This window comes from Pyrgilauda ruficollis, unplaced genomic scaffold, assembly GCF_017590135.1.
Source record: "Pyrgilauda ruficollis isolate IOZ18807 unplaced genomic scaffold, ASM1759013v1 scaffold161, whole genome shotgun sequence".
NCBI lineage: Eukaryota > Metazoa > Chordata > Aves > Passeriformes > Passeridae > Pyrgilauda > Pyrgilauda ruficollis.
The window spans coordinates 163,483-191,012 of NW_024514876.1; the positions used below are offsets into that span (position 1 = coordinate 163,483).

Sequence of the window (27,530 nt, forward strand, 5' to 3'; positions counted from 1 at the left end):
AGAGCCGGGCTGGGCTGGGCTGGGCTGGGCTGGGCTGAGCTGAGCTGGGGCGGGGAGAGCCGGGCTGGGCTGGGCTGGGCTGAGCTGAGCTGGGGCGGGGAGAGCCGGGATGGGGAGGAGTGAACCGAGCCGGGGCGGGGTGAACCGGGCTGGGCTGGGCCGTGGAGACTGGCTGGGCTAGGGCTGGGAGAGCCGGGGGTCGGGGCGGGTTCCGCGCCAGGGGTGTCTGGCCGAGCCCACGTACCCAAGGCAAAAAGACTCAAGTGATGCACAATACAATCACACCGCCTGTCAACTGATAGCAAACTCTGTCCCTGAACTCCTGTCAGTGCCCCTTTCAAAAACTCCCGCAATTTATATATAGAGTGTGATGTTCTGTGGTGTGGAACATACTTTGGCCAGTCCATAGCCCGTTCTGGCTGTTCTCCCGCTCAGCTTTTGTGTGCATCTCCTCACTGGCAGAGAATGAGACACAAAAAGTCCTTGACTAGGATAAGCACTGCTAAGCGACAACCAAAACCATCAGTTTTCAACATTATTCTCATACTGGTCTCAAAACACAGCCCTGTGCCAGCTACTAAATTAACTACTAATGCCTTCACAAATAATTTAAAGAATGAAGATATGGGTGTTAACATCTTTGAAAGGGTCTTAATGTCTCTGCTGACTTTGGGCAGCAGGTTTGTTCGCGGGCCCAGACAGCTTGGCTCCTGAGATAGGCAAGGGTCTGCACAAGACTGAACTTTGGGGTAAAATGCCAGGCTCAAGGGGGGACATATGAGGTAGGTTCGGGAAGGCTGCACCCTCCTGGTACCTCAGCGATGGGGAAAGGAACAGGGCACCGTGCTGCCAGGAGTTAGGATAAAAGGGAGGCTGAGTCCTCTGAAACCCCGAGAGAGAAAACCCCGCGGTTGTGTGCCCCAGTAAACTCTCTCCCTTTATTGGAATCAAGTTAAAGCTCTACTTTTTGGACATAAATTTCTGGCGTTTTGGACTTTCCGGACAGTCCTCAAGGGTGACTTCAACAAGGGAATTCTGGAGGCCGGGACGAGGTCCGCCCAGCGCCCGGAGCTCCCCCGGGACAGCCGCGTCCGGAGCCGCCAGCTCTGGGGCGAACCCCCGGAGCGGAGCCGGCAGCCGCTCACCCCGACGGTGGTGAGACCCCGATTTCGCTGCGAGCCGCCGCTCCGGGGCGATCCAGCCGCCCCTCACGCCACGGCAGCTTGGGGGAGGGAGGCAGGGAAGGAGGGAGGCGTGCGTAGAACGGCTCTGAGGGCGCATGAGCGAGGTGCGCAGCAGGCTGCGGGCAGCTCCGCGGCCGGCCGGGGCAGCCTCCAGCGCCGCAGGAGCCCAGCCCGGGCCGCTCCCGCAGGTAACGGCGGCCCGGGGCAGCGCCGAGCCCGGGGCGCAGCGCGGGGGCCGCTGAGGCGGCGGGGGCGGCGCCATTTTGCGGCGCTTCGGGCCGGGCTCCGATGCTGCCTTCGAGGCGCGGCCCGGCGTGAGGGAGCCCGCGGGTGTGCTGGGTGTGCCTGAGGGCTCGGTCCGGGTTAGGGCTCCCTGGTGGATGTGGGCCGGGAGTGTGCTCGCCTCGCGGCTCGGGAAGCAGCTCAGGCAGGGCCGGTGTAGTCCGTCTCGCCCCGGTCCGGTGCGGAGCGCAGCCTCGCTCCGTACGCGGTGGAGCCGTGAGGATGTCTGGGCCCGCAGGTATCACCTCCGGCTCGGCGGAGCTCACATAAAGCTCTCCGGGGCGGGACAGCCCTTGCCCGGGGCTGCCGGTGGGGCGTCACCGGGGCCCTACACCTCTCGAGGGGTTGTCCGGCTGAGCCGGGCCCGGGCGCTGGGCCGGGGCTGCCCCTGACCGGGGGGCTCGGGGGAAGAGTCCCGGCCCCGCGGTGCCCAGCAGGGTTGTGCGGTTTTGTTTGTGCTTCGGCCAGCACCATAGTGTCTTTTTCTGTGCAGAGTAGGTACTCGTGAAGCAGCTTCACTCAGGTTTGACAGGAGGAGAAATCCTGTGTGGCCGTCAGCTATCACCTATGGCCCGCTTAGTGATGTATCTTCTGACCTAATCGCTAGGGCCATGTAAAATGTTAAACTCCAGATGCTTTCTGAAAGCTTTGGATGATACAATCTGGATTACAGAAGCTTTATGTTGTGTTAGGCTGTGAACCACTATAGGTTTATTGTGTAAGTTAATGGGGATATGCCAGGTCATATTATGTCTCCTGCTTTGACCCCATGGCAAGCATCAGTTGAGTTTATTTAGCCCTTTCCAAATATTAACAACCCTTTTTCTAGGTAAGAAAGGTGCTTCTGGCATTCAGTCTTGGGAGCAGCTGGGCAAGGATATGTGTGAAAAATGAATTAACTTTCAGGTAGATATTTCTAAAGAGTGTATTTGAGCCTATTGATGCTACAATGATGAGAGGACAGATTCATGGTTTTGAGACCCATCTTGCAAAATATCACGTGCTGGGGCTGATTTTAATACCTCTGAGAGCCAGCCCTGGGTATGGAATGCTTTTCATTCTTTGGAGTGTTCATTCCAGGCAGCTCTGTGTAACGGGATTTTTACAGAGCGTGGAAGATGCCTCTAGGGGAAGCCTCCATTTTGATTGCTGTGCCTAACTCGACTAATTCTGTTGCTCCTGAGTTTGCTCTCAGGTTTTTAAGATGCTGAAATGTGTTTTCCAAGTTCCTGTGCGGGCTTTTTTTATCTAAGAATCTAGAAAATAACTTGGCTTTTCATGGGGTTGGTGCTAAGTAGATTTGACTGTAGGAAGCACACATTGTTGCAAAGATGAAGTATGCAATTAAAGTTCTTCCTTAATTATTTGAGAAGATTTAAATATGTGTCAAATGAAATTCCATAGTCAAGGAACCAAAGTGGTTGAATGAGTTGCCCATAAATTTCTTTGGCACGAAGTAAGTGAAATGTTTATTTCTTCTAAGCAATAGATAGTAAGAGTGCTTAAATAAAGGTATGGTATATATAATGCACTGGAGCACAATCCATGGAATAGAGTGAAATTTCAACACTCAGTTAATTTATTTAGAGAACTCCAGCTATGTTTTGATGCCATGTTTTGATGTTTTGGGCATCAAAACATAGCTGGAGTTCTCTAAATAATAATTCTCTAAATAATTAATGGTAGTGGTAGAAAACACAGGGTGTAAAACACTGTTGAGCTTAGTATTTCACTATGTTGTAGAGAAACTCTGGAATCTATAAAATTCTAAATAAGGAAATGCTAATTTGCCATGCAGTACTGTGGTATTTTCAGGCAGCTAGTCAAGAAAATTTGAATTGGAAGACCATCAAACTTGTTTTATGCAACCAAAATATCAGAGACTTATCTACAAGTAGAAACACAAGGAGAATCCTTTTTTGTATTCAGCAAAGAGTTGGAGTATGTGTGCTGTTATGGAAGTTTATTTTTATGCAAGTACTACTACAATGAATTTTATAAGCATAAACAAGATTGTGTTTCAGGGCACTTACAATGTTTCATCTTGGACTGGCAATTATATGCATAGATTCCGTTTAGTTTTTGGTTTTTTTAATTAAAAAATTAATTAAATTTGAAATTTTTTGCATTTCTTTGAGATGAGCTTTTAGGAAGCCCCAGAACATCTTGTGATGTGGCATCTTCCTGCACATGATATTTCCAGAGCCTTTAAACTTCTCTTGTTTTTTCAGACAGTTTTCTAGACCTGTTAAAATTACCTATCTTGAGAGATACTCTCTTCAGCCTCAGCTTTATCCAGGATACAATATGGTTATTATATAACCTAGTATTTTTCATTTTACTTACATTTCATTACATAACCTAGTATTTTACATTGTTACTTGCATAGCAGAATAACTGCAGTACTCTGCTTGATCCAGGTTAAACTGAAAACTAGAAAAATTGCTATTTTTACATGCCTGATATTTTTCTTGCATGTTTGAGCTTAGCTATTATGTTTGCTCATTTCAGGACTGCCTGTGAACTACAGTCCAGAAAGAAGAAACAATCCCCTTGGTTGAAGTTGAACATTTTTCTGTAGGAATAAGAACAAAACCATGCCAGTGCTTTCAGAAGACTCAGGTAACTCAACTGCATGCTTTCAACAGAACAGTGGCTGAAATCTCATCATAGGTGTGTCACACATAAAATTAATTCAAATTGGAGTAAAATGTAACATAATTAAGGTAATTCAACTGGAGTTTTTTAGCAATTACCTACAAGAAGGAAAGTGGAATGTAAAAAGTGAAAATTAATAAAGTTTGTCTGGAAACAGTTCTCTGAGAACCCTGGAGCATCTGAGTATATTCTGATAGACCTGAATATATTCTGATAGACTTCAATCTATTCTGACAGGCTCCTGTAGGCAAAGCTGGACCTCTCAGTGTAACAGTGCCTTCCACACCTGCCTATTAAAGATCTGCCCTTATATATCTGCTGCTTGCTGGGTCATTTCTTAATATTTTCTGAACAGGAGTTGGTAAACTTTGTTAATATTCTTCCTTTTAACTTAAAATAAGTGACTTTGTTCGAGGCTGCCTTACTGCCTTCTCCAGTATGCTGCCCAGGGGGAGTCACAGGTATTAAATGATGCTTAGGGTTAAAGCAGGAGTGAGTTTGAGTCTCCTGGATCTCCACTCTAAGGTTCGTGGAGAATAGCCACAGGAATAGATTTGAACTCCCTCCACCTTTTTTTATTTCCTGTTTTGTTTTGGTCTTGTGTTCCCAGACATGGTTCACCAGGAAAAATCTGGCCGCGTGTGCTGCAAAATTGGGATATTTAAATTGGATGATTTAAATACCTTCTAGAAAACTAGCCACAAGCTTTGATTCCACCACAATGGAAATCTACACGTGTCCTTTCTTCCTCTGGTCAAGCCTGCCCTGTGTGCTGCAAAATTGGGATATTGGTGATTTAAATACCTTCTAGAAAACTAGCCACAAGCTTTGATTCCACCACAATGGAAATCTACACGTGTCCTTTCTTCCTCTGGTCAAGCCTGCCTTTTTATAGATGCCTCAGAGGTAGAAGGGGCAGGATAACACTTGTAAGCAAAGCTGCTGGGGAAGTACAGCTGCTAAAGGAGGTCATTCAGTCATTTTGAGAGTCTGCTGTGGTACTAAAAATTCAAAATTTGTAAGAGAGAAACAAAGGGTTCTGGAAACAAAGCATAATAAACCGGAAGTGGGAAATGTGAAAGATTTTTTTTAATTGTTTTGTTAGCTTTTGCCTTAATAAGATGCTGTGTTTGCCACTTATGAAGGGAGTGTTGCAAAATGAGTGGTGGATAAACACAAGGTAAACATGAGTCTCTCTGCAAATTTGATGATCATCAGTGTGGTACCCAAATACATGCAGTGACTGTTAAGTCTGCAGTAGAAGGTCCTGTGAGAAATGCTGTGTACAATGTTTTTGTTCTGTCCTGAATCTAAATTTAGGGTTGCATGAAACTTTGGCCCTTTTGACATCTCAGCTAAGACCTGATTCAAATCATAAAGAGGAAATGGGATTCCTTAGGGATGTCTTCAGTGAAAGGAGTCTCAGCTACCTGATGAAGGTAAAAGTTTGTATTTATTTATGTACATTCTCCTTACAGTTTACTTTTTCTCTGTTCCCTTGATTTATCAACCATTTACTTTGCCAGACTTTATTTTTTTTTTAAGAATTCTGTACCAACCAAAGCATGTGTGTGTTTAAGCACAAACATTAATAATGTTTGACAATTAGCATATCTTGTTCAGAAACAAATTTTTCTGCTCTTCTTGCTAAAATGAAGATACAGTACCCCATAGCTAAAAGGTAGTGTGAAATGGCTTCATTTTTTTCCCTTATGCTCCTAAGTCTTCACAGATTTTCTGTCTGAAACTACCATGAGCAAAAAGAAAACTAAGAGTCCTAAACAAAACAAAAATAACCCTAAGAGAGATTATTTTTCTGACACATCTCAGATAAATTATGTTCCTTAAATAGAAAAATATTCCAGTGTAGGTATATTTACAAAGTTTTGTATCTCTCTGTAGAAATATCCCTGAATAATCTTTTTTCAGATTCATGAAAAGCTCCGTCATTATGAAAGACAGAGTCCAACTCCTGTTTTACACAGTGCAGCAGGATTAGTTGAAGATGTGAGTAAAAATTCTTGTCTCCTAATTTTCCTATTATTTATTCCTGCTTTTTTAACAAATCAAAGCTTTGCAATTGTGCTATATGTGAACATATTTCTCATCTTCCCCAACTGTCTTTGTAATCTGTTGGCCATGATTAATCAAGGAAATGAGAGCTCAAAAACACCAAGTCATTAAATGTCCAGTGAAGATGGACACATTCATGTAGAAAGAAAGGATAATATGAATGGCCTTCCTAAGGGAGAGGCTGAAAAAAGCATTCAGCATTCAATAGACTATCCCAGCTGAGCATTCAGTCTTACATTCAGCCTTAAAACCATTACAACCCAGGCAGCACTGCTGTTGGTTTGGGTTGGAGGGACCTTGAAAGCTGATCTCATCTAAGCACCACAGGCAGGCTCACCTTTTCCTAGGTCAGATTGCTCACAGTCCTGTTTATCCTGATTTTGAACATTTCCAGTGCTGGGGCATCCCTGACTTCTCTTGGCAGCCTTGTTTCCAGCATCTCACCATGCAGATGTTCTAGCATCTCACCACCTTCATCATAAAAAAATTCTTCCTTATATCCAATCAAAATGTGGGTAATATAATTCTTCCTTATATCCCATCTGCTCTCTTTCAGTTTAAAACAGCTGCCCATGTCCTGTCAGTACAGGCCTTGGTGAAGAGATTTTCTCTCTTGTAAGCCTCCTTTATGTGCTGAATTGTCATATTGAGACAGAGACAACACAAAGCAACACACTCCATTTTCAGGAGGCTTCAAACTATTTTTATTATAGCATGCATGATTTTTATACATTCTTACAAAACTCATAAGTTTACACTTTACTCATTGGTCAGGAGAGACAAACAAAGTGCTGATTGGAATAGGCAGTTGCAGGTTTCTCTTATTTATCCTTCTTTGTTTCTTGGTTTCTATGTCAAGGACCTTGGTAGAAAATTCTTTGAGGGGTAAACATGGATCCTCTTCTCAAACTTCCTCTGGCTCAGAGAAGTTCCTGTAAAACCTCTTCCACACTGAATGACAGCAGTAAAGTCTCCCCCAAGCCCTCTCTTCTCCAAGCTGAGCAATCCCAGCTGTCTCATCCTTTCCTCATAGGAGAGATGTTGCAACCCTCTGGGCATTTTGGTGATCCTCCTGTGGATGCACTAGAACAGGTCTGTGCACTGGGACTGGAGCTGAACACTGCTCTGGGTGAGGGGCTCTCATGAGAGCAGGAGGAGGGACAGGATCACCTCCCCACACCTCTGAGTGAGGGGCTCTCATGAGAGCAGGAGGAGGGACAGGATCACCTCCCCACACCTCTGAGTGAGGGGCTCTCGTGAGAATAGGAGGAGGGACAGGATCACCTCCCCACACCTCTGAGTGAGGGGCTCTCGTGAGAACAGGAGGAGGGACAGGATCACCTCCCCACACCTCTGAGTGAGGGGCTCTCGTGAGAACAGGAGGAGGGACAGGATCACCTCCCCACACCTCTGAGTGAGGGGCTCTCATGAGAGCAGGAGGAGGGACAGGATCATCTCCCCACACCTCTGAGTGAGGGGCTCTCGTGAGAGCAGGAGGAGGGACAGGATCACCTCCCCTGACCTGCTGGCCCTGCTTTTCTCCCTGCAGGCTGGGATACAGTTCTCTTTCTGGACTGCAAGCACACCTTGCCATGATGTATCTGATGTTTCATCTGGCAGGATCCTCAGGTCACTCTGCTGGGGGCTGCTCTCAATCAGTTCACGCCCCAGTCTGTTCACAGAGCAGAGCTGTGTCTTAGATTTGTGTGTGACACGATGCCCTGTGCCTGTGAAGTCAAATTTGTTCTGCATTTGCTGGCTCTTTACATGGACCTGTTTTCTACCATAGCATAGGAAGGAGCAGTGGAAGGTTTGGGAGCTGGAATATTTCCCTTTTCAAAGTCAGGAGACCCCAGTGCCCCCCTTAACATGCAGCACACCCCCTCTCCCTGTTCCCACACACAATGTACCACCTCCACAAAAGTTTCAGCGTTGCTACCTGTCAAGTCATACAAAATTTCCATCTTCAGAATAGCAGAGAAGTTTTTTATAGAACTATATGACTTCCCTGCTTAGAACCCTTAACAGGGCAAGGAAATCTCTTTTGCCTCAACCCATTTTCCCTTCCTCCTCCCTCCCCTGCTTTCTCTCTCCTCCCACCCACTCAGCCCAGTGCAGTAGTGCCTCCATTATTTCTCTCATCTTTCATTTAAAATGCCTGAGAGTCCAGGGCATACTTTGGTGTCCAGGTTTTGCAGGGGAACAAGGGCAGTTATATTGCATGTTCCACACAGTTAATACTAGATGATTGCAGAAAAGTTATAAGTCTTTTATCAAATAATACAAGAGTGTTGTTTCATGTATCATTTATGTATTCCATACAGAATTTAAAATTTCAGAACTCGCTCCTGAAATTCTATTGATGGAATAACTCTTAAAATGTATGTTTAGGGATTATTATTCTGATTCCTGATGCTGTCTTCTGAACTATCTAATAAAGACAGCTAAAGAAACTTTGGTTTCTTTCAGGTTTCATGCACTGTGGACTGGGATCAGTTTTGATCTATGTACACTACTTTGATGGATGATAGGTGTTAGCAAACACTCAGCAGAAATCTAAATACATGACCTTGTTTGGTGGACTCCTTTAATTTTGAAGTTGTAAATTTTTATTTTAAAGGTAATAGAAGAGTTGCAGACAGCACCAGTGAATAATGAAGAAAAAGAGCTGCTTCAGCTGTTGTCAACACCACATCTCAGGGTAAAAACCACATTGGGGACCTTAAAGAAATGCCTTTGCAGAATTGTGATAGAACATTTTAACAGAAAAGTTATATAGAAGCATCCTCCAAACTTCTATTCCACTGGGATTTCCTGCACAGACTTTAGGATGTGGAGGAAATTGAAAAGAGACAGTTTTCCAGCTTAATGCACCATGCTGTCTTCCATTCCTCCCTTCCTTACTGTTTTCTGAGGGACCAGGAAAGAAAAGGAGAAGAGGATACCTTCTTGCTTTTCATTGTCCACTTTGTTTTTTGTTGTTGCCTGGATTTATTGTAAATATTGACATTTACCAGTATATAGTTTACATTATGGATAAGGTAATTGCTAAATCTTTTTTGGGGGATTTGTGGTGAGGCTAGAAAGGGGGAAGTTTAATTCTGCTGTAATACTGGAAACATGAGAATGGGAATTGTAATATTACTCCATTACATTACTGTTTTTTATGTCCTTTATGCAGGCAATGCTTGTAGTGCATGACACTGTAGCACAGAAGAACTTTGACCCAGCTCTTCCACCTCTACCTGACAATTTTGATGATGATTTTGATGAGGAATCAGTGAAAATTGTTCGGCTAGTGAAAAATAAAGAGCCCTTGGTACATATTAGATCACCCATCTCTAGTCATAAAACTTTATGGTGCAAGAGTGTTATTGTGAGTATGGAGGAGGTACTTGAAGATGTCATCAAATATCCTTCAGAAACTTGGAGTGTTCTGAAGCTTAGAGAGTAACATAAAAAATAATTTGGTAAATGGTAAATGCACCTCCACAATTTTGCATTTAGCTGCTTTATGGGCATAGTTTGTAATGCCAGGAAGCACAGTGAAGAAACTGTATATGTTGAAGCAATTATGCTGATTATATCTATTAATTCTTTTGATACTAACATCCAATGACTTAATGCATTCACTTGCATGAAAGTCAGTGAGAGTGTGTTTAATACCTGTGTATAAGCATTATATTGTCAAGGTCCTAATTTTATACAAATGGAAATGGAAGAATTGATTCCCTAAGGAAAAACAATTGTATTGGGAAAGAAATCTGCTTTCTGTGTATCACAGTAGTAGAAGGGAGCAGTGACTGAATTTCTGATTAAAGCTTTGTATTGCCAGCAGAGGTAGGAGGAGGAAAAAAATCCAATTACTTGGCTTTTGTTGTTTTTTCCTGTTAAAAGTGCTGACTATATTGTGTAAAGATTCAGAAGGAGGAGAAAGAATTTCTTACAATAAGCTGTTTTGCACACTTGAGTGACTTTGATGACCACAGTAATGCAGGAAGTGTAAGCACTTATCAAAGTCAGCAGAAAGGAAGGTGGGTGCACCTTCCCATAATCACTTGGCATGGGCAAAACTTGAGTAAATGGTGGAAATCATCAAGGAGAAAGAGGAAATCCATTGAATAAATTAATTCCAGTTTAAAAGACATGATAGTATACACGTTATTTCTCTGGTTGCTGAATTCAGGGCAAACTTCTTACATTTTTTTGGGTGGGGGGTATGTTTTATTTCAGGGAGCTACCATCAGAAGAGATGAGAACACAGGAGCTGTGGTTGTAGCAAGGATCATGAGAGGTGGTGCAGCTGATCGCAGTGGTATGATTGCAGTAGTACATTTCTGACTTGCACTTGGAAACCTCTGAAGTTTCCTGAGCATGCTCTTAGCATTCCTGTGATTCATCAGTAATCTGTTAATCTAATTACATATGCTTTTTATTAAAATGGCCATTAGGAAAAAATGAAAACATAGATGGAAGAAGTATGTTTGAGTTTTAGAAAAATGCAAAGAATGTTTTTAACTTTTAATCTAGTAGCTTGGTTTATTCAGTGTATCATGTGTTGTTTTCTGTTTGCTTCACTGAGAAATTCTTTAATGTCAGCTAAAAGTAGCTATATATATGACAAGTACAACATTTCTTATTGAACTGCATAAACAAATCTAAATCTTGTAGAGCCTCTTCACGGCTTGTTAAAAAAATTTACTCTAGCATTTTTCTGTGAGTGTGAAGTATTGATCTGTCAGGTGACAGACATGTCATTCTTGCCTTTATATTCCTGTGTGTCTCCTGACTTCATAAGATTTGGGCACACTCGTGAAACTAGTTTTGTATACTTAACACTGATCCAAATAGTGATTTTCCAGAGTACCTTGCCACAAGTTGCCTGTCTGCATGCTGCTCTCCTGTGAGCTGTGCTGCATGGAAAAAAAAAAGTGCCATTGGGAATAAAGGCAGGAGACTGTGAGGCACATTTCCAACAAAGGCACTTGGCTTTGGTATTAAATCCATCAGTCTGGATGAGGGAGGAGAGGAAGGACATGCTAATGACTTAGGCTGGACATCAGAGGAGTAGTGCTTTCCAGTCTCTAGACCTATTTTAATTTACTTACCATCTTTTCAGGTCTTGTCCATGTTGGAGATGAACTAAGAGAAGTCAATGGTATTACTGTGCTTCACAAACGACCAGAAGAAATAAGTCAGATTTTGGTCTGCACTGATTTTCATTTCAAGATCTTTTCTGTTTGGTGATCTAGTAATTACAGTAGATGATGAAATTTAACCATGAGTTTAAAATATAGAGCTAAAAGATGCAATCCCTGCTTGTCTTTGCATTAAGAGTTTTTCTTCTCCCAGTGGATTAGTCTTCTCCTTTTGACTTCAGAAACTTCTGCGAACTGGATTGGTACCAAGTAAGATACAAATACAAAGCTAACATGTTGCTCTGTCAAGAACTTCCCTTTAATGCTTTGTTTATGGCAAGCAAACTGCAAATTATAAATACACTCCTAGAAGATGATCCATAATGTGGTGTGTTAGGAAGCTGAAGAGAGTCTGTCTGTGTGCTCAGTAGATCTGTCAGTCTGTTCTTTACCAGCAGATTCCTGGTGACATGAGCAATTTCTTGCTTCAAGCTTCTCTAACATGAATACCCACAAATCTTGGTAGAAAGTGTTGTAGCTCTTCTGCTTCTTTATCTCTGATTTCCCTCTTGTGGTGTGGTTTCCCCTTGTCTTGGTGTGGAGTGGAGTTAGGGACGCAGTAAGGTGTCAGTTCCATCACCTAATTTCAATTTAGATCAAACAATCCCAAATAATGCCAATGACTGCTTTTAACTTGGGGGGCAGAGGGTGTCAAAACCACTTTGAAATAGTGTGTAAAGTTTAATTTATGGGGATCTTGGGATGCTATTTATCTGTCCTGTGTAATTTCTAATTACATATGTCCCATGTGAGTTAATGCCTGAAGTGTAACACTTTCTTTTTCATGGTTTACTTTTTGAAGAAAAGCTACAGATTTTTGTGTTTGCTTTTTAATCTGTGCAGAATTGCAGGCTTCCCTACAACACAGTTCATCTCATGCAAAATAAGGCATCTAAAACAGATGAGATAAACCCATTCTAGATTTCTGAAGGACCTAGAAGTGCTTTTTAGTTTACTATAACTAATAATTTTAATTTCCTAGCAAAGATTTATGGAGTGAAAGTAGGTGTTTATTTTGTAGATGCTTATATTTCATCCTAACAAGTTAGTCACTATGTGGAGAAAACACAGCAATATTTTTCAAAGCAGCACTTTAAAATTATTAATCTGCAAAAATTTAAGTCAGTGTTGTACTAAAAGCCACAGAAGTATGTAATGTACTCTGAACTGTAGCCCAGAAATTAATGCAATTGCTAAAAGCAAACAAAGGAATTTTAATGCAGGTCTTAATAAGTTTTAGCCAAGTAGTTACTGTGGATGTCTCCATGGGCAAGACACTGTTGTGGAGTCATGGAACATCCTGATATTCTCTGTAATGCAGTTAAAGAGTGGATTAGCTTGGCCTGTTAGAGTTCTGAGGAGACAGCTGCTAGCTCCTTAACTGGAGCTTGAATAGTCTGCATTGTATCCTTGTCTTGCTTTCAAAGTAAAAAACCATTTCTGTTTTTCTCAGGCTCAGTCTCAAGGGTCAATAACACTGAAGATAATTCCAGCCATCAAAGAAGAAGATCGTCTAAAAGACAGCAAGGTATGCAGCTGAAACGCTGAGGCACATCTTCACAGCTCTGTAAATGCAGCATTCCTGCTCCAGTGGGAAGTGCCACAGACTCCTAATTGAGCTACAAAGATAGCAGAGTGCTTTCTTGTGCAGTACCCTTCTGTTCATGACTCTTCTCCATCTTGGCACATGTTCTTTTATAGCATTTCTGAAATCCTGCCTCTTCTTTTTGGTACGTGTAATTAAATTTAGTGTTCTGCTGTCTCCTCTCACCACGGCAGCTGAAATCTGTCCATTATCTCTGGGCATTTTGCCACTCACTTGAGTGAAAATGGACCTCTCCACAAGCAGAGCTGCATTCACTGTGTGACCCCATCAGCCCATTTCATCTGCCCTACCTGATCAGCAATAAGTGATGGCTCAGCCGGTCCCTCACAATTCCTCTGTCAGTCTCTCTGCCTCCCTTCTCTTGGTTGCTGATCCTTGAAGCCCACAAATCACTTTCAGAAGTGGTTCTGCTGTTGTGTTAAATTGTGTTAAGATACAAATCCAAAGTTGAATAGTAGGTTTTGATGCATTAAAGGAACATTTTAAGGGCAGTGTTTACAACTGGGCAACTTAATCAGAAATCCATTTTTGTTTTCTCTCTCCCCTTGGTTTTTTTTCAACCATTCCTTTATTGCATTTTGTACTTAATGTAGATTGTGATCTGTGTTTCTTGGAACTTTGGTCTTTTGAGTCTCATGTTCCACAATTCTGAAATATAACTACTGGGTAGATGCTGGAAAGTTAATTTATTTTTCTGCATAGATCTGCTAGGTGTCTGTATTTTGGAGTGCTTGCAGGAGGTATAGCTAGCAGTGTTAGCATTGGGGAAAGCCTTTTAAAGGCAGCTATTTGAAATTCCAGATAGGACAAGAAGAAATGACGTGTTACCTTTCTTTTGAAGGTGTTTATGAGGGCACTTTTCTGCTATAACCCCAAAGAAGACAAAGCCATTCCTTGCCAGGAAGCCGGGCTGCCGTTCAAGCGACGCCACGTGCTGGAAGTTGTGAGCCAGGATGATCCCACGTGGTGGCAAGCCAAGCGTGTTGGGGATACCAACCTCAGAGCAGGCTTGATCCCCTCAAAACAGTTCCAAGAAAGGTTTGTCAGCAAAGATTACAGGTTTTATTTTTCTTTCACATGTATATATATTGATATATTGATTTTATGCTGGGATTTTTTCACAGAAAATGAAAGGCACTGTCATGCCAGGGTAAATACAGCTAAGAGGAAAGTGCTAAAAAGCTCCATCTTCTCCAATTATATCATAAACTTCCTGGCTTGATTTGAGTATTTTGCCATTGTCTTAATGCTTTGTAGCATGAGGACAGAAGCACTTGCTAAACAAACATGTATGAAATGAAATGTGAAGTATCAGTCTCTTAACCATCTTGGCTTATGGTTATGTGACTGTATTTCACAACCTTGTACTTCCACAGATGTATTGTCATTATTTTGAATTTATGCAGAGATATTATGATCTGATCTTTCTTCTGGCTCCTAAGAGGGTATTTAGCTTCCAGAGCTTGAAGTTTCTCTGTTTTCACAGCAAGATACATGTACCTTCTAAAGCAAAATATCCCTCAGTTCTTGTCTTTACAGAAATGCTATTTTGAGAAGGAATCTGTTTTAATCCACTGGTCTCACTTGCTGCAAATCACTATAAATGTGTTCTTTGGTTTGTAGGTGTTACAGGGAGGGTATCTAACAATTGAACAGGTCTGATGCTGTTGCTGGCCTGCATGATTTCCATAAGGTTGGAAATCTAATTGAGGTCTTGGCTCCACTACATGAAAGCTCCTTTGAAACATGAGGCAAATTTTGCCTCTACAGCTGTTTCCTTCTTCCTGGGCATGCAGATATATCAAAAAATGCTGCTACACTGCTGCACTGCAGTCTTTTAAATTTTTTCAACGTTGTAAACAAGTAAAAATATGTACAAATAAAAGGAATATAGAAATTGCTTCAGTGTCTGTTTCCCCTGAGTGACTGTAGAATTGCCTGAGCAGCATCTCTTCTCTGTTATAAATATTGTAAAAAACCACTTGGGAGGAAATTGTGGTTTCAGTTGCCAGCAGAGAGGGGTTTCTTGAGGGTTGGATTTTTGTGCTGGGCTGTTGGGGTGCTTTTGGTGTTGGGTTTTTGGTGGGAGGTGTTGAACAAATAGGAATTTTGATCTGGTTTGTGATTTTAACACTGAAGGAAAATTTTACTTGATGGTCTGTTCTTACATTTTCACACAAGCTGGGTAACTTGGTTTGTTTACTAGTAAATAACAGAAAACTTCAAACTGATCTGGAAAAAGGTGGATAATTTCTACTTATGCACAGCTCTTACTGCTTTGGACAAAGGTTATCTACTTTTCTTAATGTTGCAAAAAAAGATCACATGGGCAAAAGGGAAATGGAAAGAAAACCAGACTGATAAACTATTGATTTCTGTGCTCTACTATATGAAAGCATAAAATGTTTTAGAATTTTCTTTTCATTCCCTTACCAGTGGAGGGAGTGAAAAGAAAACAATCTGAGTAATCCATGTTGCAAAAAAAGATCACGTGGGCAAAAGTGAAATAGAAAGAAAACCCAGACTGATAAACTATTGATTTCTGTGCTCTACTATATGAAAGCATAAAATGTTTTAGAATTTTCTTTTCATTCCCTTACCAGTGGAGGGAGTGAAAAGAAAACAATCTGAGTAATCTGGGTAACAATCTGAGACTGTCATAGTTTTAAATAAAGCCTTTTAAATAGTTGAATCAGAGACATTTTAATTTTTTTTTAGAAAAAGCACTATGTCATTCTTTATTTCCCATGCTATAAATTCTCTATAATTCTGAGTTTACATTTCTAAAATAGAATTATTTTCTATTCAGACGACTGACTTACAGGAGAACAACAGGCACTCTGCAGAATACCAGAACTCTGAAGAAACCATTATGTAAGTCTGTTCTGTTCTCTCAGTGATGTTTTAATTGATACTAAGTTCTCAGTTTTTTCTGTTATTTCAATAATGATGTGTTTGAGTGTATTTCACCACTGATTGATATTTTAATTACCATCTGCCATTGGTTGATATGCATGGACACAAGGGAGGAGGAGGAGGATTTGAGCTTTATCCAGTGTTGTAAGTGCTTATTGTTTTCAAAAATCATAGCTGTCCCTCTCTCCCTGCTCTCAAGAACATGAAGCCTTACATACTTAGATGCCTTAAAAATTTGCTCACACTTTTTTCTATGATTTGAAACTTGAAAGCTGAAATATAACCTAATGTATACTTCCCAAAACTATTACATGAGTGCATGAAACTACTCTAAACTCATGTGAAAATAAAGTGTAAGTTTAAGGAGGATAAAAATCACTGGAGCTGGAAATATAATCTGTATTTCAGGCTTAATGTTACAGAGTTGGTGTTAAGCAGACTTCAGAGTGATTGTTGTTCACAGCTCTGCAGTCTCTGTCACTGAACTATTCACAAAACTCTCCTTGTGAGGAAATTGCTAGGAAGTGCTGGAAAGCAGAAGGAGTTACAATTATCCCAAGCTGTGTTTCTGTTGCTCTTGGTACTTTAGCACTGTTGGTGTGGGGGGAAGGCTGTGACTGTGTGCAGCCAGGACTGTGCTAGGACTGCCACCCTTGTGTAGACACGGATTTTGGAAATCCTTTGGAGTAACAGGAGTGAATTTGTGCCTTTGGTGCATGATGAGCTGCAGGTGTTCTCATGCTACAAAGAGGGCAGATGCTCAATCAAGTTATGAAATAGCATTATTGATTTAAATGAAGCTTTTCCAAATTAGTTTCCATTACAATCAAATGAGGAGGCATGTAAGGAGGAGTGCTGCTTAAGCTTTATCTCAGATGTTATCAAGACAATTAAGCTGATAACTGGTTATAATAACTACGTTTCAGCCCCAAATTCTTTAATCAGTTGATAAGGGTATTGTTTTAAGATAGAAAAGCCTGTTAAGCAAATTAAACCAGAACCTTCCTTTCCATTTGCTCTAATTTTGCTCAATTATTTGTCCATCTTTTAATATCATCCCAACTCTGCCTTTCATGCTAACTTATAGATGATCAGTCTTCTGACAAAGGTAGGTGCTCTCCTAACTCACTTTCTACAACCAAAGTATTTTCTAAAATAATAAAATTTTCTAAAATCCCAAAGGGAACAGTAGGTATATTGGACATTTTCTTTGTGAATTATTATTTAAACTAATCTAATTCAGGTTGATGACTGAAGTAATGGTAACTTCCAAGTTTGCTTGTGATTCAAGAGAAAAAATTTGCCTTCTGAGATGTATTTACATGTTCTGTAGGTTTCTGAGTGAGGTTCAAAGACTTGCAAGTTAAATGCAGTCTTTGTATGTTTAAAAAATAAATAAATAATTGGGGTTTAACATTTTAGGGCACCCATGTCAATCCTAATTGATTTGTCTTCATTTTTTCTGTGTTATTTTCATTATGAGCAACTCTGTTGGGCTTATGCAGTTTATGTGTCATGTACCAGCTGCCTTTCCAAATATCAGGTATTTCCTGTTGAATTCCATATGCTGTGGTGTTTTTTTCACATTACAGTTACTTGTTGATCTTCACATTCCAAGTATGAAGTATTCCATCAGCTTTGATGAAAGTACAGATCACATTTTGTGATAAGAGTATAGCAGGCATGGCCAGCTGTCAAAGCACAGTCTGAAAGAGCCTGCCTTGAACAGCAGAAAATAAACAAACAAAACAGCTCTGACCTTAGCTATGGATTGATCTTATTGCTATTTGTATTTTTTCTATATTTGTATTTTTTTCTCAATGTTCTCTACATTTCTTAAACTCCAGTATTTTGGGAGTACACATTGGCATTGCTTGATTTAAAACTATTCATTAAAAACCAAAGTCCTCTCTTGGCTGGCACCTTTGCTTAAAGGTTTAAATGCTATATATTTTTGCTTATGCTTGGGTTTATCCCATACACCACCACCTCAAAATGAGTAGAGTTCTGTAAATATTACAAGGTGTCTAAATTAACTAGGCATCCCTCTTTCAGGAAGTTTGAGAACTCAGTATTTCTCTTAGGATTGCAGAGCATATTTTTGCAGCTAATTATCATGGTTTTATTATGCACACTTCAGGGGCCTTGGGAGTGGTTGTAATTTGAGGAGGTTGGGAATTTTTAACATGGTATTTTACATATGTGCATATGACCAGAGCATCAAATCTTTATTTTTTTTAATAAAGATAATTTAACTTGGTCAAAATGAAGAGGGTTAGAGTTCATCTTTGTCATTTCTGATGCCCTTTTTTCAAGTCCAAATGATAATGAAATATCAGAATAGGCAATTTTCTTACATAATCATACTCATTTATAAAGTTATTAATGTAAAAAAGAGCTCTGTGTTTGTGGAGTCTTCTTTTTTACTTAAGCCTGAGTCTCATACTTTCACCAGCAGCACTAATCAAATGTCATGAATGCTGCAAAGCATAAACTCTGGGAACTGTAAATACCAAGATATAAAATTCTCTAGTTCAATATCAAAGTCAAGAATTTTTTCAAATATAAACCATTAGTCAAGGCAGATATTTTTTTAGTATTAGCAATGATTATTTTTAAAAAGTATGTGCAAACAATGCAGGATATAAAATTTCTTTCCTTGCCAATGAGCCAGACTTGTATCACACACATAGTCTAAGATATTTCCTTCCTCCCTCTCACTCTCCTTTTCCCTGTGCCCTACCCCCACTTCCTTGCTTTTAATTTACAGAAGACTGTGACTGTGAAGGATATTTCAATGGACACTACATAGGTGAGTAACCAAAACCCTTTACCTCTTCCCTAGCACACCCACTCCAAAAAAACCCAGAACCAAAATGAAAACAAAACACCCCCACCCAATAAACCCCCCCAAAAACCCAACTTCCACATTAAAAAATTTAAACTGGACTATTAAATTAATTTCACATACCTTCATAAAGTAAATTATCTCTGTGAAGAGGTATAATCTGACTTTGGCATAACCAATACTTGGCAGCTAAAGTTAGATGAGGGGGATTTTATTATAGGTTGGGTGTTAGGTTTTCTATCCTATAGGCAATGGGATGTGAGGTTTCTATTCCATATGTGAGGTTTCTATCCCATATGTGAGGTTTCTATCCCATATGTGAGGTTTTCTATCCCATATGCAATGGGATGTTAGGTTTTCTGTCCCATATGTGAGGTTTTCTATCCTATAGGCAATGGGATGTTAGATTTTCTATCCCATATGCAATGGGAGGTTAGGTTTTCTATCCCATATATGAGGTTTTCTACCCCAATATTCAATGAGATGTGTGGTTTTCTATCCCATATGCAATGGAATGTTAGGTTTTCTATCCCATATATTAAGGTTTCTATCCCATATGCAATGGAATGTTAGGTTTTCTATCCCATATATTAAGGTTTCTATCCCATATGCAATGGGATGTTAGGTTTTCTATCTCATATGTGAGGTTTTCTATCCCATACTCAATGGGATGTTAGGTTTTCTATCCCAAATGCAGTGAGATATTAAGTTTTCTATCCCATATATGAGGTCTTCTCTCCCATACTCAATGGGATGTTATGTTTTCTCTCCCATATCCATATTTTCCCCCTTCCCTGGAGCCCTTTGCATTTTTTGGAGCAGCTGCCAGCAGCATTCTGCTCCTTGATCTCAGGTTTAATATCTTCAACACCTTTCCTAATGGTAGCAGCTTTTGTTACAGATTTCTCCTATAATTGAGCACATCTGTAGTGATTTGATTAGAAACAAAATTTGTGGGAATAACTCACATTTGAAGGCAATAACTTGAGGCTGAACAAGTTTGAAAATCTGGGTAAGTGGCAACATGTATTTTCTGTTTTGTGCCCAGCTGGTTTACGCAGGAGCTTTAGGTTAAGTCGAAAAGAGAAGGAAAACAGTGGCAGTGAAGGCAAGCAAGCAGAGCAGGCAGATGGAGCAGAGTTCCTCACATATGAAGAAGTCACAAAATATCAGCAACAGCCTGGTGAACAGCAGAGGCTGGTGGTTTTGATTGGTAAGGTACCCAGTGTGTTCAAAGTTTTTCACATTTTTCCTCTTCCCTTATCCTGCACTTCCAGAGGTTTTCTTTAGGTGTTTGGATTGGGGGTTTTTGTGGTTCTGGTGGGGTTTTTAAAATATTTTTCTGGTTTTTGTCAGAACTTGCTCTTTTATTTTAAATTACATTAAAAAACAAAAAGGAAAAAAAGCTAAGCAAGGAATCAAACTCACCAGATCCTTCTAAAAATAATCATGCAGGACTATTTCTCATTTTTCTGACTCACTTTCCCTTGCTTTTTACTCCAGTGTTTAGGCTGTCAGAACTATTGATGAAGAGGCAGATGTTAGACTTATCTAACAAGATTTTGCATGTCATTTCAATTCAGCTTATCAGCCTTGTGCTAAGCCAGTGTCTCAGGATGCCCTAAAATTCAGGGGTATCTCATAGAACTGACTGCTAAGATCAGATTTCCTGATTTAGTGTCTGCCAGGGGATTGTCCAGCAGTTGTTCAAAGAATTAAATTTATTCCTGCTGATCTTCAAAGCAGAATATGCCATGAGTTCTCTCATGAAGAGGTTTCTTCAAGCACACTTCCAAATCACATTCTTTGTGTGAAACTGATACATTTATTTTCATTTCACACAGAAACCTATCAGACAGTTTTATTTTATTTTATTAGGTTGTCTGGGGGCCAAGTTAAGTGAGCTCAAGCAAAAAGTCGTGTCAGAGAACCCCCAGGAGTATGGTGTTGCAGTTCCACGTGAGTAAAATTTACTGAATTGTGTTTGTTTCATCTGTATTCCATAAATGCTGTCTAATTAAAGTCCTGCCATCTGCACTAATGATCATTTCTCTTCTGACTATTGATTATATGAATATTTCATGAAGTACTTCATTTTTTTTTCTCATTGTAATATGCTGTTTGCCCTTAATAGGTGAATAAATCATTGTAACTTGGCACATCTGCATTTTGGAAATCTGTCAGCTCAGTGAGGTTTTTTAATTGTGTTTTCCTGAGTGGGCAGATTGCATTTTCTCAATGTCTGTTAAAAGAAAAACTGAATACTGGAGGAAAAATAGAATGTGACTAGAGAGCTGGTGTGATAGAGTATCTTAAAAGTCAGCCAAAACATTGTGTTTTAAAAGAAGGTGATTTTTCTTGAGAGCAGGATTACAGCTGCAGTTAAAAAAAAAAAAGCAGACAGCAATAAATCAAATCAAAATTTGGGCAATATTTTAAGTTGTAGTTAGTATATCTAGGCTGTTTAAACAAGGAAGTCAGAGTAATAGAGAAATTAGTGATTCTTGCATGGCTTTGTGGCTAGAGTTACACTGAATTTATCTAACTGGATTATTTTCTAAAAAAAAAAAGGAATTGTCAGACACACAGAGAAAAAATCAATTCTTATTTTAATTCCCTAACAAGCTACTTCTTGAATCCAAAAAATTAGCATTGAGGACACTGTTTATATGTTATTTAAGACCTGTAAAAATAAAGTTTTTCAGGCAGACTTCAGTAAGCTGGCAAAAGAGCTCAAGTGAGTAATTTCTACTTGAATTTAAACATACACCAAAAAAAATAGCAGACATTACTTTTATGGTCTGGCACAGATTTGTAGAATGATCATCAAACTTCTCCTACAGTAATAACAGCTACAAAAAGAAATTACACCAAAAGTAAGGAACTCACATAATTATGCACAAAATACCTTGGGAAACAGCCATCAATATTTTACTGTAAATTCAATATAACTTTATATATTTCCTGGTTTTATTTTTGAGCTTTCCAAGAAAAGCCAAATTCTGGGAGTCCAGAATTCCAAACAATTAAGTTACACTGTTTTCTGTAGGATATACTCTGCTAAATCTGCCAGGTGTAAGAAGGATGCTTCCTAATTTTTTTTTTTTTTGTTGTTAGTTACAGCACTCCTGGGAGCAAAACAACTTCATTTTTGGTCATACAATATTTGAGATTGGGTTTAAAACAAAATTCCATGGTCTGATTTATATTTTGTTCGTTTGAATTTGCCACTGTGCAATTTTCTTGTTTAAAGTTGTGAAAATGTGACTGGAACTAAGTAGAGAAAACATTTGCAAAGGCTGATGTGTCTCCCATGTCTTGCTTCCCTTCTCTTCTAGATACAACAAGGTCAAGGAAAAGCCATGAGAGAGAGGGAGTAGAATACAATTTTGTTTCTAAGCAATCATTTGAGACAGATGTGCAGCAAAACAAGTGAGTTAATTTTAAAATACTGCTATAACTGGCTATTTAAAAATATTGCTTGTTCACTTTTACATCACATGAATACTAAAACCAGGTGACAGGTTGGACAAGCTGTATTAGAAGGATTCAGCTTTTAAGTAAAAAGCTCTTTACTGAGTCTGGACTGTTAGAGCAAACTCAAAACATTTAGCTGGAAGCAATTTAGGAAAAACATCAGTAGGAGGAGCCTGAGTTAGAATTTAAACCTGCATAATGATTGGTCAGAATTTAATCTAGTGAAAGTAACAGATGCTTAGTTGGGCTGCTTACTGTCTGTTTAATATGATGAGTAAGAAGTTTTATTCACAAAAGTTTTATATTATTTATTTTAACCTGTGTTACACCTGACATTATGAGCCTGAACATGTTTTCTCCTAGTTCAGATCTTTACAGGTCTCCCAAAAGATGGGAGAATTGCAGTCCATTGCCTTGCCAGCTTTGTTCTGTTTTCTGTGAAAAATATCCATTCTTCTTCCCCTTTTTGTCAGTAGTGCTGGTTAAGTGTTACTGATTTATGAAGAATTGCCACTAAGCAAGGAAGAAAAAAAAACAAAGTAAAAAAATCCCTCCCCACCCACCCCCAGTTTTCTGCTCTCTCCTCCCTCTTTGACTGCTGTGACTTCAGGAAATGTTCTAAGATCAAATGTTCTAAGTTAAATATTCTCAATATTTTTTGTAGATGGTATTTAAAAGTGTATTGACTTTTTAGATTTGTGGAACACGGAGAGTACAAAGAAAATTTGTATGGCACAAGTCTGGAGGCAATCCGGTCTGTGATGGCCAAGAAGAAGGTTTGTTTGGTGGATGTGGTACCTGAAGTAAGTTCTGTAGCTTCTTTTAAAGAACACAAATAAGATTTCCTGCTGCCTGAGCAGAATGGGACTCTTGGGAATGCAGTGCAGTGGTTGCAGTTCCTACATGTCCAGCTGGGACATGCCTGGCAAATAACAACAGATAATTTAGAGAAATAGAACTATGAAAAAATGCATTGTAGTAGGGGTACTGCTAATTACCACAAGGGGTAATTTTAGATGATTGGCTTTAAGGCATTTACAGCATGGCCTGGCTAAAGCTGATAGGCCAAAAAACACTTACAGTGTATTGTAATTAGGAAATAATTGGCTTCTGAGTGTGATGGTGTGAATTATAACATCTGTATTGTCTCATCCTTCACATGAGACTGAAAATGGAAAAAAATTTTTTAAAGCACCTCTCAGTTGCCCCATCTCTGGGTCAGAAAAGGGCTTAATCCAGCACAGCCTGGCTGTCTCTTTAGTAGTCCTCACTGTGGGACTTTGCCCTTTGTAGGACCAGTGTGCATCCCTGTCCCAGCCTGCTCAGGTCCTAGAGAGAATCCTTAGAGCAAAGCTGTTGATTCCATTCTAGTCCTGATTTTAAAAACACTGGCCATAGCACACCCACACCTCCCCCAAGGCTCTCATTTGTAGGATCTCAAAGATGCAGTACCCATTTTTGGGTGCAGATACAGAATACAGTAACACCCCAGGACAGGAGCAGTGTAAGCAGTGCCAGATTACCTGCTCTTAATACCCCATGCTGTGAGTTAATACTTGAAATTTTGATCCAGATTTTGTAACTGGGCTGGGAAAAGGCTTGTGGTACTACCTCAAATGAATTCCAGATTTAAAATTTGCAGTGTTTGGCTGCTTAGGCAAAGCAAACCATAACTTGCCCATGAAGTCAGGGTTTTTTATACTTTGCTCAGTATTTTTTGCCATGTCCTTGCCCCTTGGAATCACAGTGCTCTTCAGGCCATGCTCCATGCACCCTTGTGTGCTAGCCAGGACACTCTCATGAGCCTGTGTTTGAAGAGCAAGATTGCTGTGGTCAGATGTGTGGGAAACAGGACTCCACACCACAGTACCAGTGAAACCAGCTTGAGTCTCATGGACATGTACTAAAAAGAAGTCTGATAACCAAAAATCATCTGTTCACAGGCAGTAAAGCACTTGAGGACTCCTGAGTTTAAGCCTTATGTTATCTTTGTGAAGCCTCTCATTTCAGAAAAGAAAAAACATGTCTTAAAATCTCACATGTCAGAAGAAATCTCATCCCCCCTTGTAAGTATTCCAACTTCTAATCTCTCCTTTTTAGACATGAAAGAAGTCTTGGGGCTAGCACTTCAGTTACATGAAAGAGCTCCTCTTCCATAACAAGAGTTAAAGTGGGGCACTAAGTAGGTCCTGTAGCCTTTCAGATGGAACTTCAGAATGGAATTTTTGATTCCTTTAAAGTTTTAAAGTGACATGAAGCCAAGTGCCAGTATTCCATATGGATCTGGGTGCACCATCAAGGCTGCAGCAGGGGAAGTTGCTGCTGAACTCGGATAAACCAAAAATCATTTTACATTTCTGATGAGCAGCCCATCAAAAGGTAATTTTGTTACACCCCCAAGTGACACCCACACCAGTGTCAGCCAGTGTTTAATGGTGCACTCACAAAACACAGTGTGTGGATGTCTTTAGGACCAAACCTAGATCAGCTGCAGCTTGGTGATGTGTAAACCTGAACAGAGTGCATAATGTCATTACTTTGGGTAACCTGAACTCAAATTTATGTTACAGAACTTAGTTCACTTGGTTTTTTGTAGGAGTGTGCCCCTTGTTGACAGAGTGATAAAACTATCCTTTGTCTCCCTAAAAAAGGAAAGAAGCCCAGAAGTTTCTTTCATCAGTTAGGTGAAAAGCCACCTCGTAGGACCTTGGAAACTTCACCTCAAGCTTAAGGGTAGCTAATTGGATAGAAGCCAAAATGTCTTGCCTGAACAATTGGGTAGAAAAAGAAGAGAACAAAGGAGTAATGGCTTTTGTGAGGTGTTTTACCACGAGCAAGATCTCTTGCACTTTTTTCTGTTTGTTATTTTGCCTTTTATTAAACCTTTTTGTTTCCAACACTGCAGCAGAAGCCATCCTGCTTATTTCTATGCCTCCAAAGGTAGCTGAGCTATCTTGGGTATCTTATATTCCTCTGAGAGCTTATTAGACCTGGCTCGAGGAGGAAAATACAATAGTTTTTGTGTAAGCCCTCAAAAATACTGAACTTGGACAATGTATGCAGCATTTCTTTTCAGTTTTTGAGGAGTGTGGTTCCCATATCTTGGGTTAGGCAGCAACTCTAACTACATTAAATTAATTATTACCATTTTATGTCCCTCCTGTAACATATTTTCCCCCTTCCCTGAGGCCCCTTGCATTTTTTGGAACAGCTGCTTGTAGCATACTGCTCCTTGATCTCAGTTTTAATATCTTCAATACCTTTTCCTAATGGTAGCAGCTTTTGTGACATGTTCTCAGAGTAATGACTCATTGTGCTAATATACTTTAAAATGCTAGTAACCAGAAGGACATGCTGTAAATTTCATACCAACATCTTGTGTTGATCAGCAGGATGAAGAACAGCAGGAAATTATAAATTCAGCAGCATTCATTGAAGAGCAGTATGGCCATTTAATTGACACTGTACTGGTGAAAGAAGATCTCCAGAGTGCATGTAATGAGCTGAAAACTGTGTTAGATAAACTAAACAAGGATTCATTTTGGGTGCCAGTCAGCTGGGTTAGGTCATAGCTTGTTACCATGTTTAAGGGAAAGACTGTATAAAAATGTCCTGTAAATACATAAATTAGAAAAGGGAAGTCATTGAATTTGCTTCAGAACTGCTGGTCTTACCTAGAAGGCAATAATTAAAGACTGTATGAGGAAAGACTAAACAATGTCACAAGCTGACACTGCCTTTCTGAGTCAAAATTTTGAATAGCAGCTGTCATTTAGAAGTTGATACTCAGACCAAATAAGCCAGTCCAGTCTTTTACTGATCTTCAGACTGGAAATAGTGCAGAGGTTCCCATACTTGCAAAGCATTTTGTGCTGAGACACTGACAAGATGGAAGGTTTGTCCTTTGGCCACAGATTTTGTGGCTAGATTTAAAACCTCAGAATAAAGTCCCCCTTGGGAACAAGCTCCTTCAGCTGGGTGGGAAATGTTCTTTGGAGAGAGGTTTCACCATGCCAGTTAGTCACAACTGGCCAGCAAAACATGCTTCCCTTCACACAGAAGCATTAATTGCAAATCCTTTAGTTAGGCACTAAAAACCAGCTATAGAAAGGGTTTTTTATGCCCATCACATTTCCCAGTACTCCAGATTGTCTTGCACAGCTCACAGGTATTGTTGCTCATGCACAGCTTATGCCAACTTTCAGTCACACATGCTGAACAAGCTCTGAGTGTACCTGTATGACTGGCCAGCTCCTAAAACCCAGATTTTTACAGTGTACATGAAAACAACTGCATATGGTTCTAAAACAGGACAGTTAAGAAGCTTTGTTTCTGCAAAACACCTTTGCCTGTGCTACCTGGTGGGACACAGCCTTGACACCAATGGAACAGCTCCAAAAAGGGCACTAAAAGGAGGAGCTACAGGTCAAAATCATCATCCTTCCAGCATTTATTCACTAGAAGGAGGAGCTACAGATCAAAATCATCATCCTTCCAGCATTTATTCACTAGAAGGAGGAGCTACAGATCAAAATCATCATCTTCCAGCATTTATGACTACTTCTGTTCCAAATCTGGTAAAGGTTTCCAGAGCATCTAATTGGCCTGAAGAAGAAAACTGTTAAGAGGACCTTGTATATATTTGGGGAGACTTGAATATACAGTATTTTTGAGTGGGTCTTAGGAAGATGCAGAGATGATTCTGGAAGTAGCTGTGCTTTATCCTTGGGGGATTTAAGGGGAGAGCATTGTACAGGTGCATGTTGGCTGTAACTAGTTCCTGTTTTCACTTGCCTGCTGAGGTCTGATATTTCCTGTGTATTGTGCCCTTTAAACAAGACCTTTTGGTGTACCAGTCCTGTTCTTTATATCTTAACAGATAATGTTCTTCTTGTTCCATGACATTTAGCAGAACTAAAAGTTGCATATTAAAAGTACATTTCTTACATACCAGTGTCACTGAATCTACATTATGTCAAGCCCAAAAAGCTGTGTAGAAGAATCACCCTCATCCATCCTCTCCAAATGACAACTTTCATGTCTGGTTCTGCCCATGGCCATTGAGGTTCTGTTCCCACTGCTACAAAAACAAGAACTTTTCCTGCACTTGTCAGTGCTGCAGCCTGGTGACCTCAAAAAATGCTGAGGACTTGTCCACATGCACTGGGCTCTGCAACCTTGTGCTAGCACAGCCACCAAAAAGGATTTGGCTTCTTAGAGAGGCAATTCATCACAGATGTACCTTGATCCTAGGAAAAACTGGAGGAAATATTTTTAAAATTATTTCA

The 27,530-nt window shown here is 40.2% G+C and overlaps 1 protein-coding gene across 1 annotated transcript; it reads left to right on the plus strand.

Annotated features, from left to right (window-relative positions):
* Positions 1–2,246: 2,246 nt before the first annotated feature.
* Positions 2,247–25,973, plus strand: MPP3 (membrane palmitoylated protein 3). Its single transcript, XM_041462999.1, has 19 exons — positions 2,247–2,372; positions 3,978–4,088; positions 5,445–5,563; positions 6,054–6,131; positions 8,818–8,898; positions 9,379–9,516; positions 10,431–10,512; positions 11,317–11,402; positions 12,849–12,923; positions 13,843–14,039; positions 15,811–15,875; positions 17,005–17,025; positions 18,688–18,729; positions 19,814–19,978; positions 20,644–20,724; positions 22,104–22,197; positions 22,937–23,045; positions 24,186–24,308; positions 25,635–25,973. The coding sequence occupies exons 2-19, from the start codon at positions 4,064–4,066 to the stop codon at positions 25,812–25,814; spliced, it is 1,761 nt and encodes a 586-aa protein (XP_041318933.1). The 5' UTR covers positions 2,247–2,372; positions 3,978–4,063; the 3' UTR covers positions 25,815–25,973.
* The last annotated feature ends 1,557 nt before the right edge of the window (positions 25,974–27,530 follow it).

Excerpts from the sequence above, each read along its gene's own strand:
- MPP3 (XM_041462999.1), top strand. The coding sequence starts at position 4,064 with ATGCCAGTGCTTTCAGAAGACTCAG. Across the intron at positions 9,517-10,430 it reads TGAAAAATAAAGAGCCCTTG|GGAGCTACCATCAGAAGAGA; the intron begins GTACATATTAGA and ends GTTTTATTTCAG. Across the intron at positions 10,513-11,316 it reads TGGTGCAGCTGATCGCAGTG|GTCTTGTCCATGTTGGAGAT; the intron begins GTATGATTGCAG and ends CCATCTTTTCAG.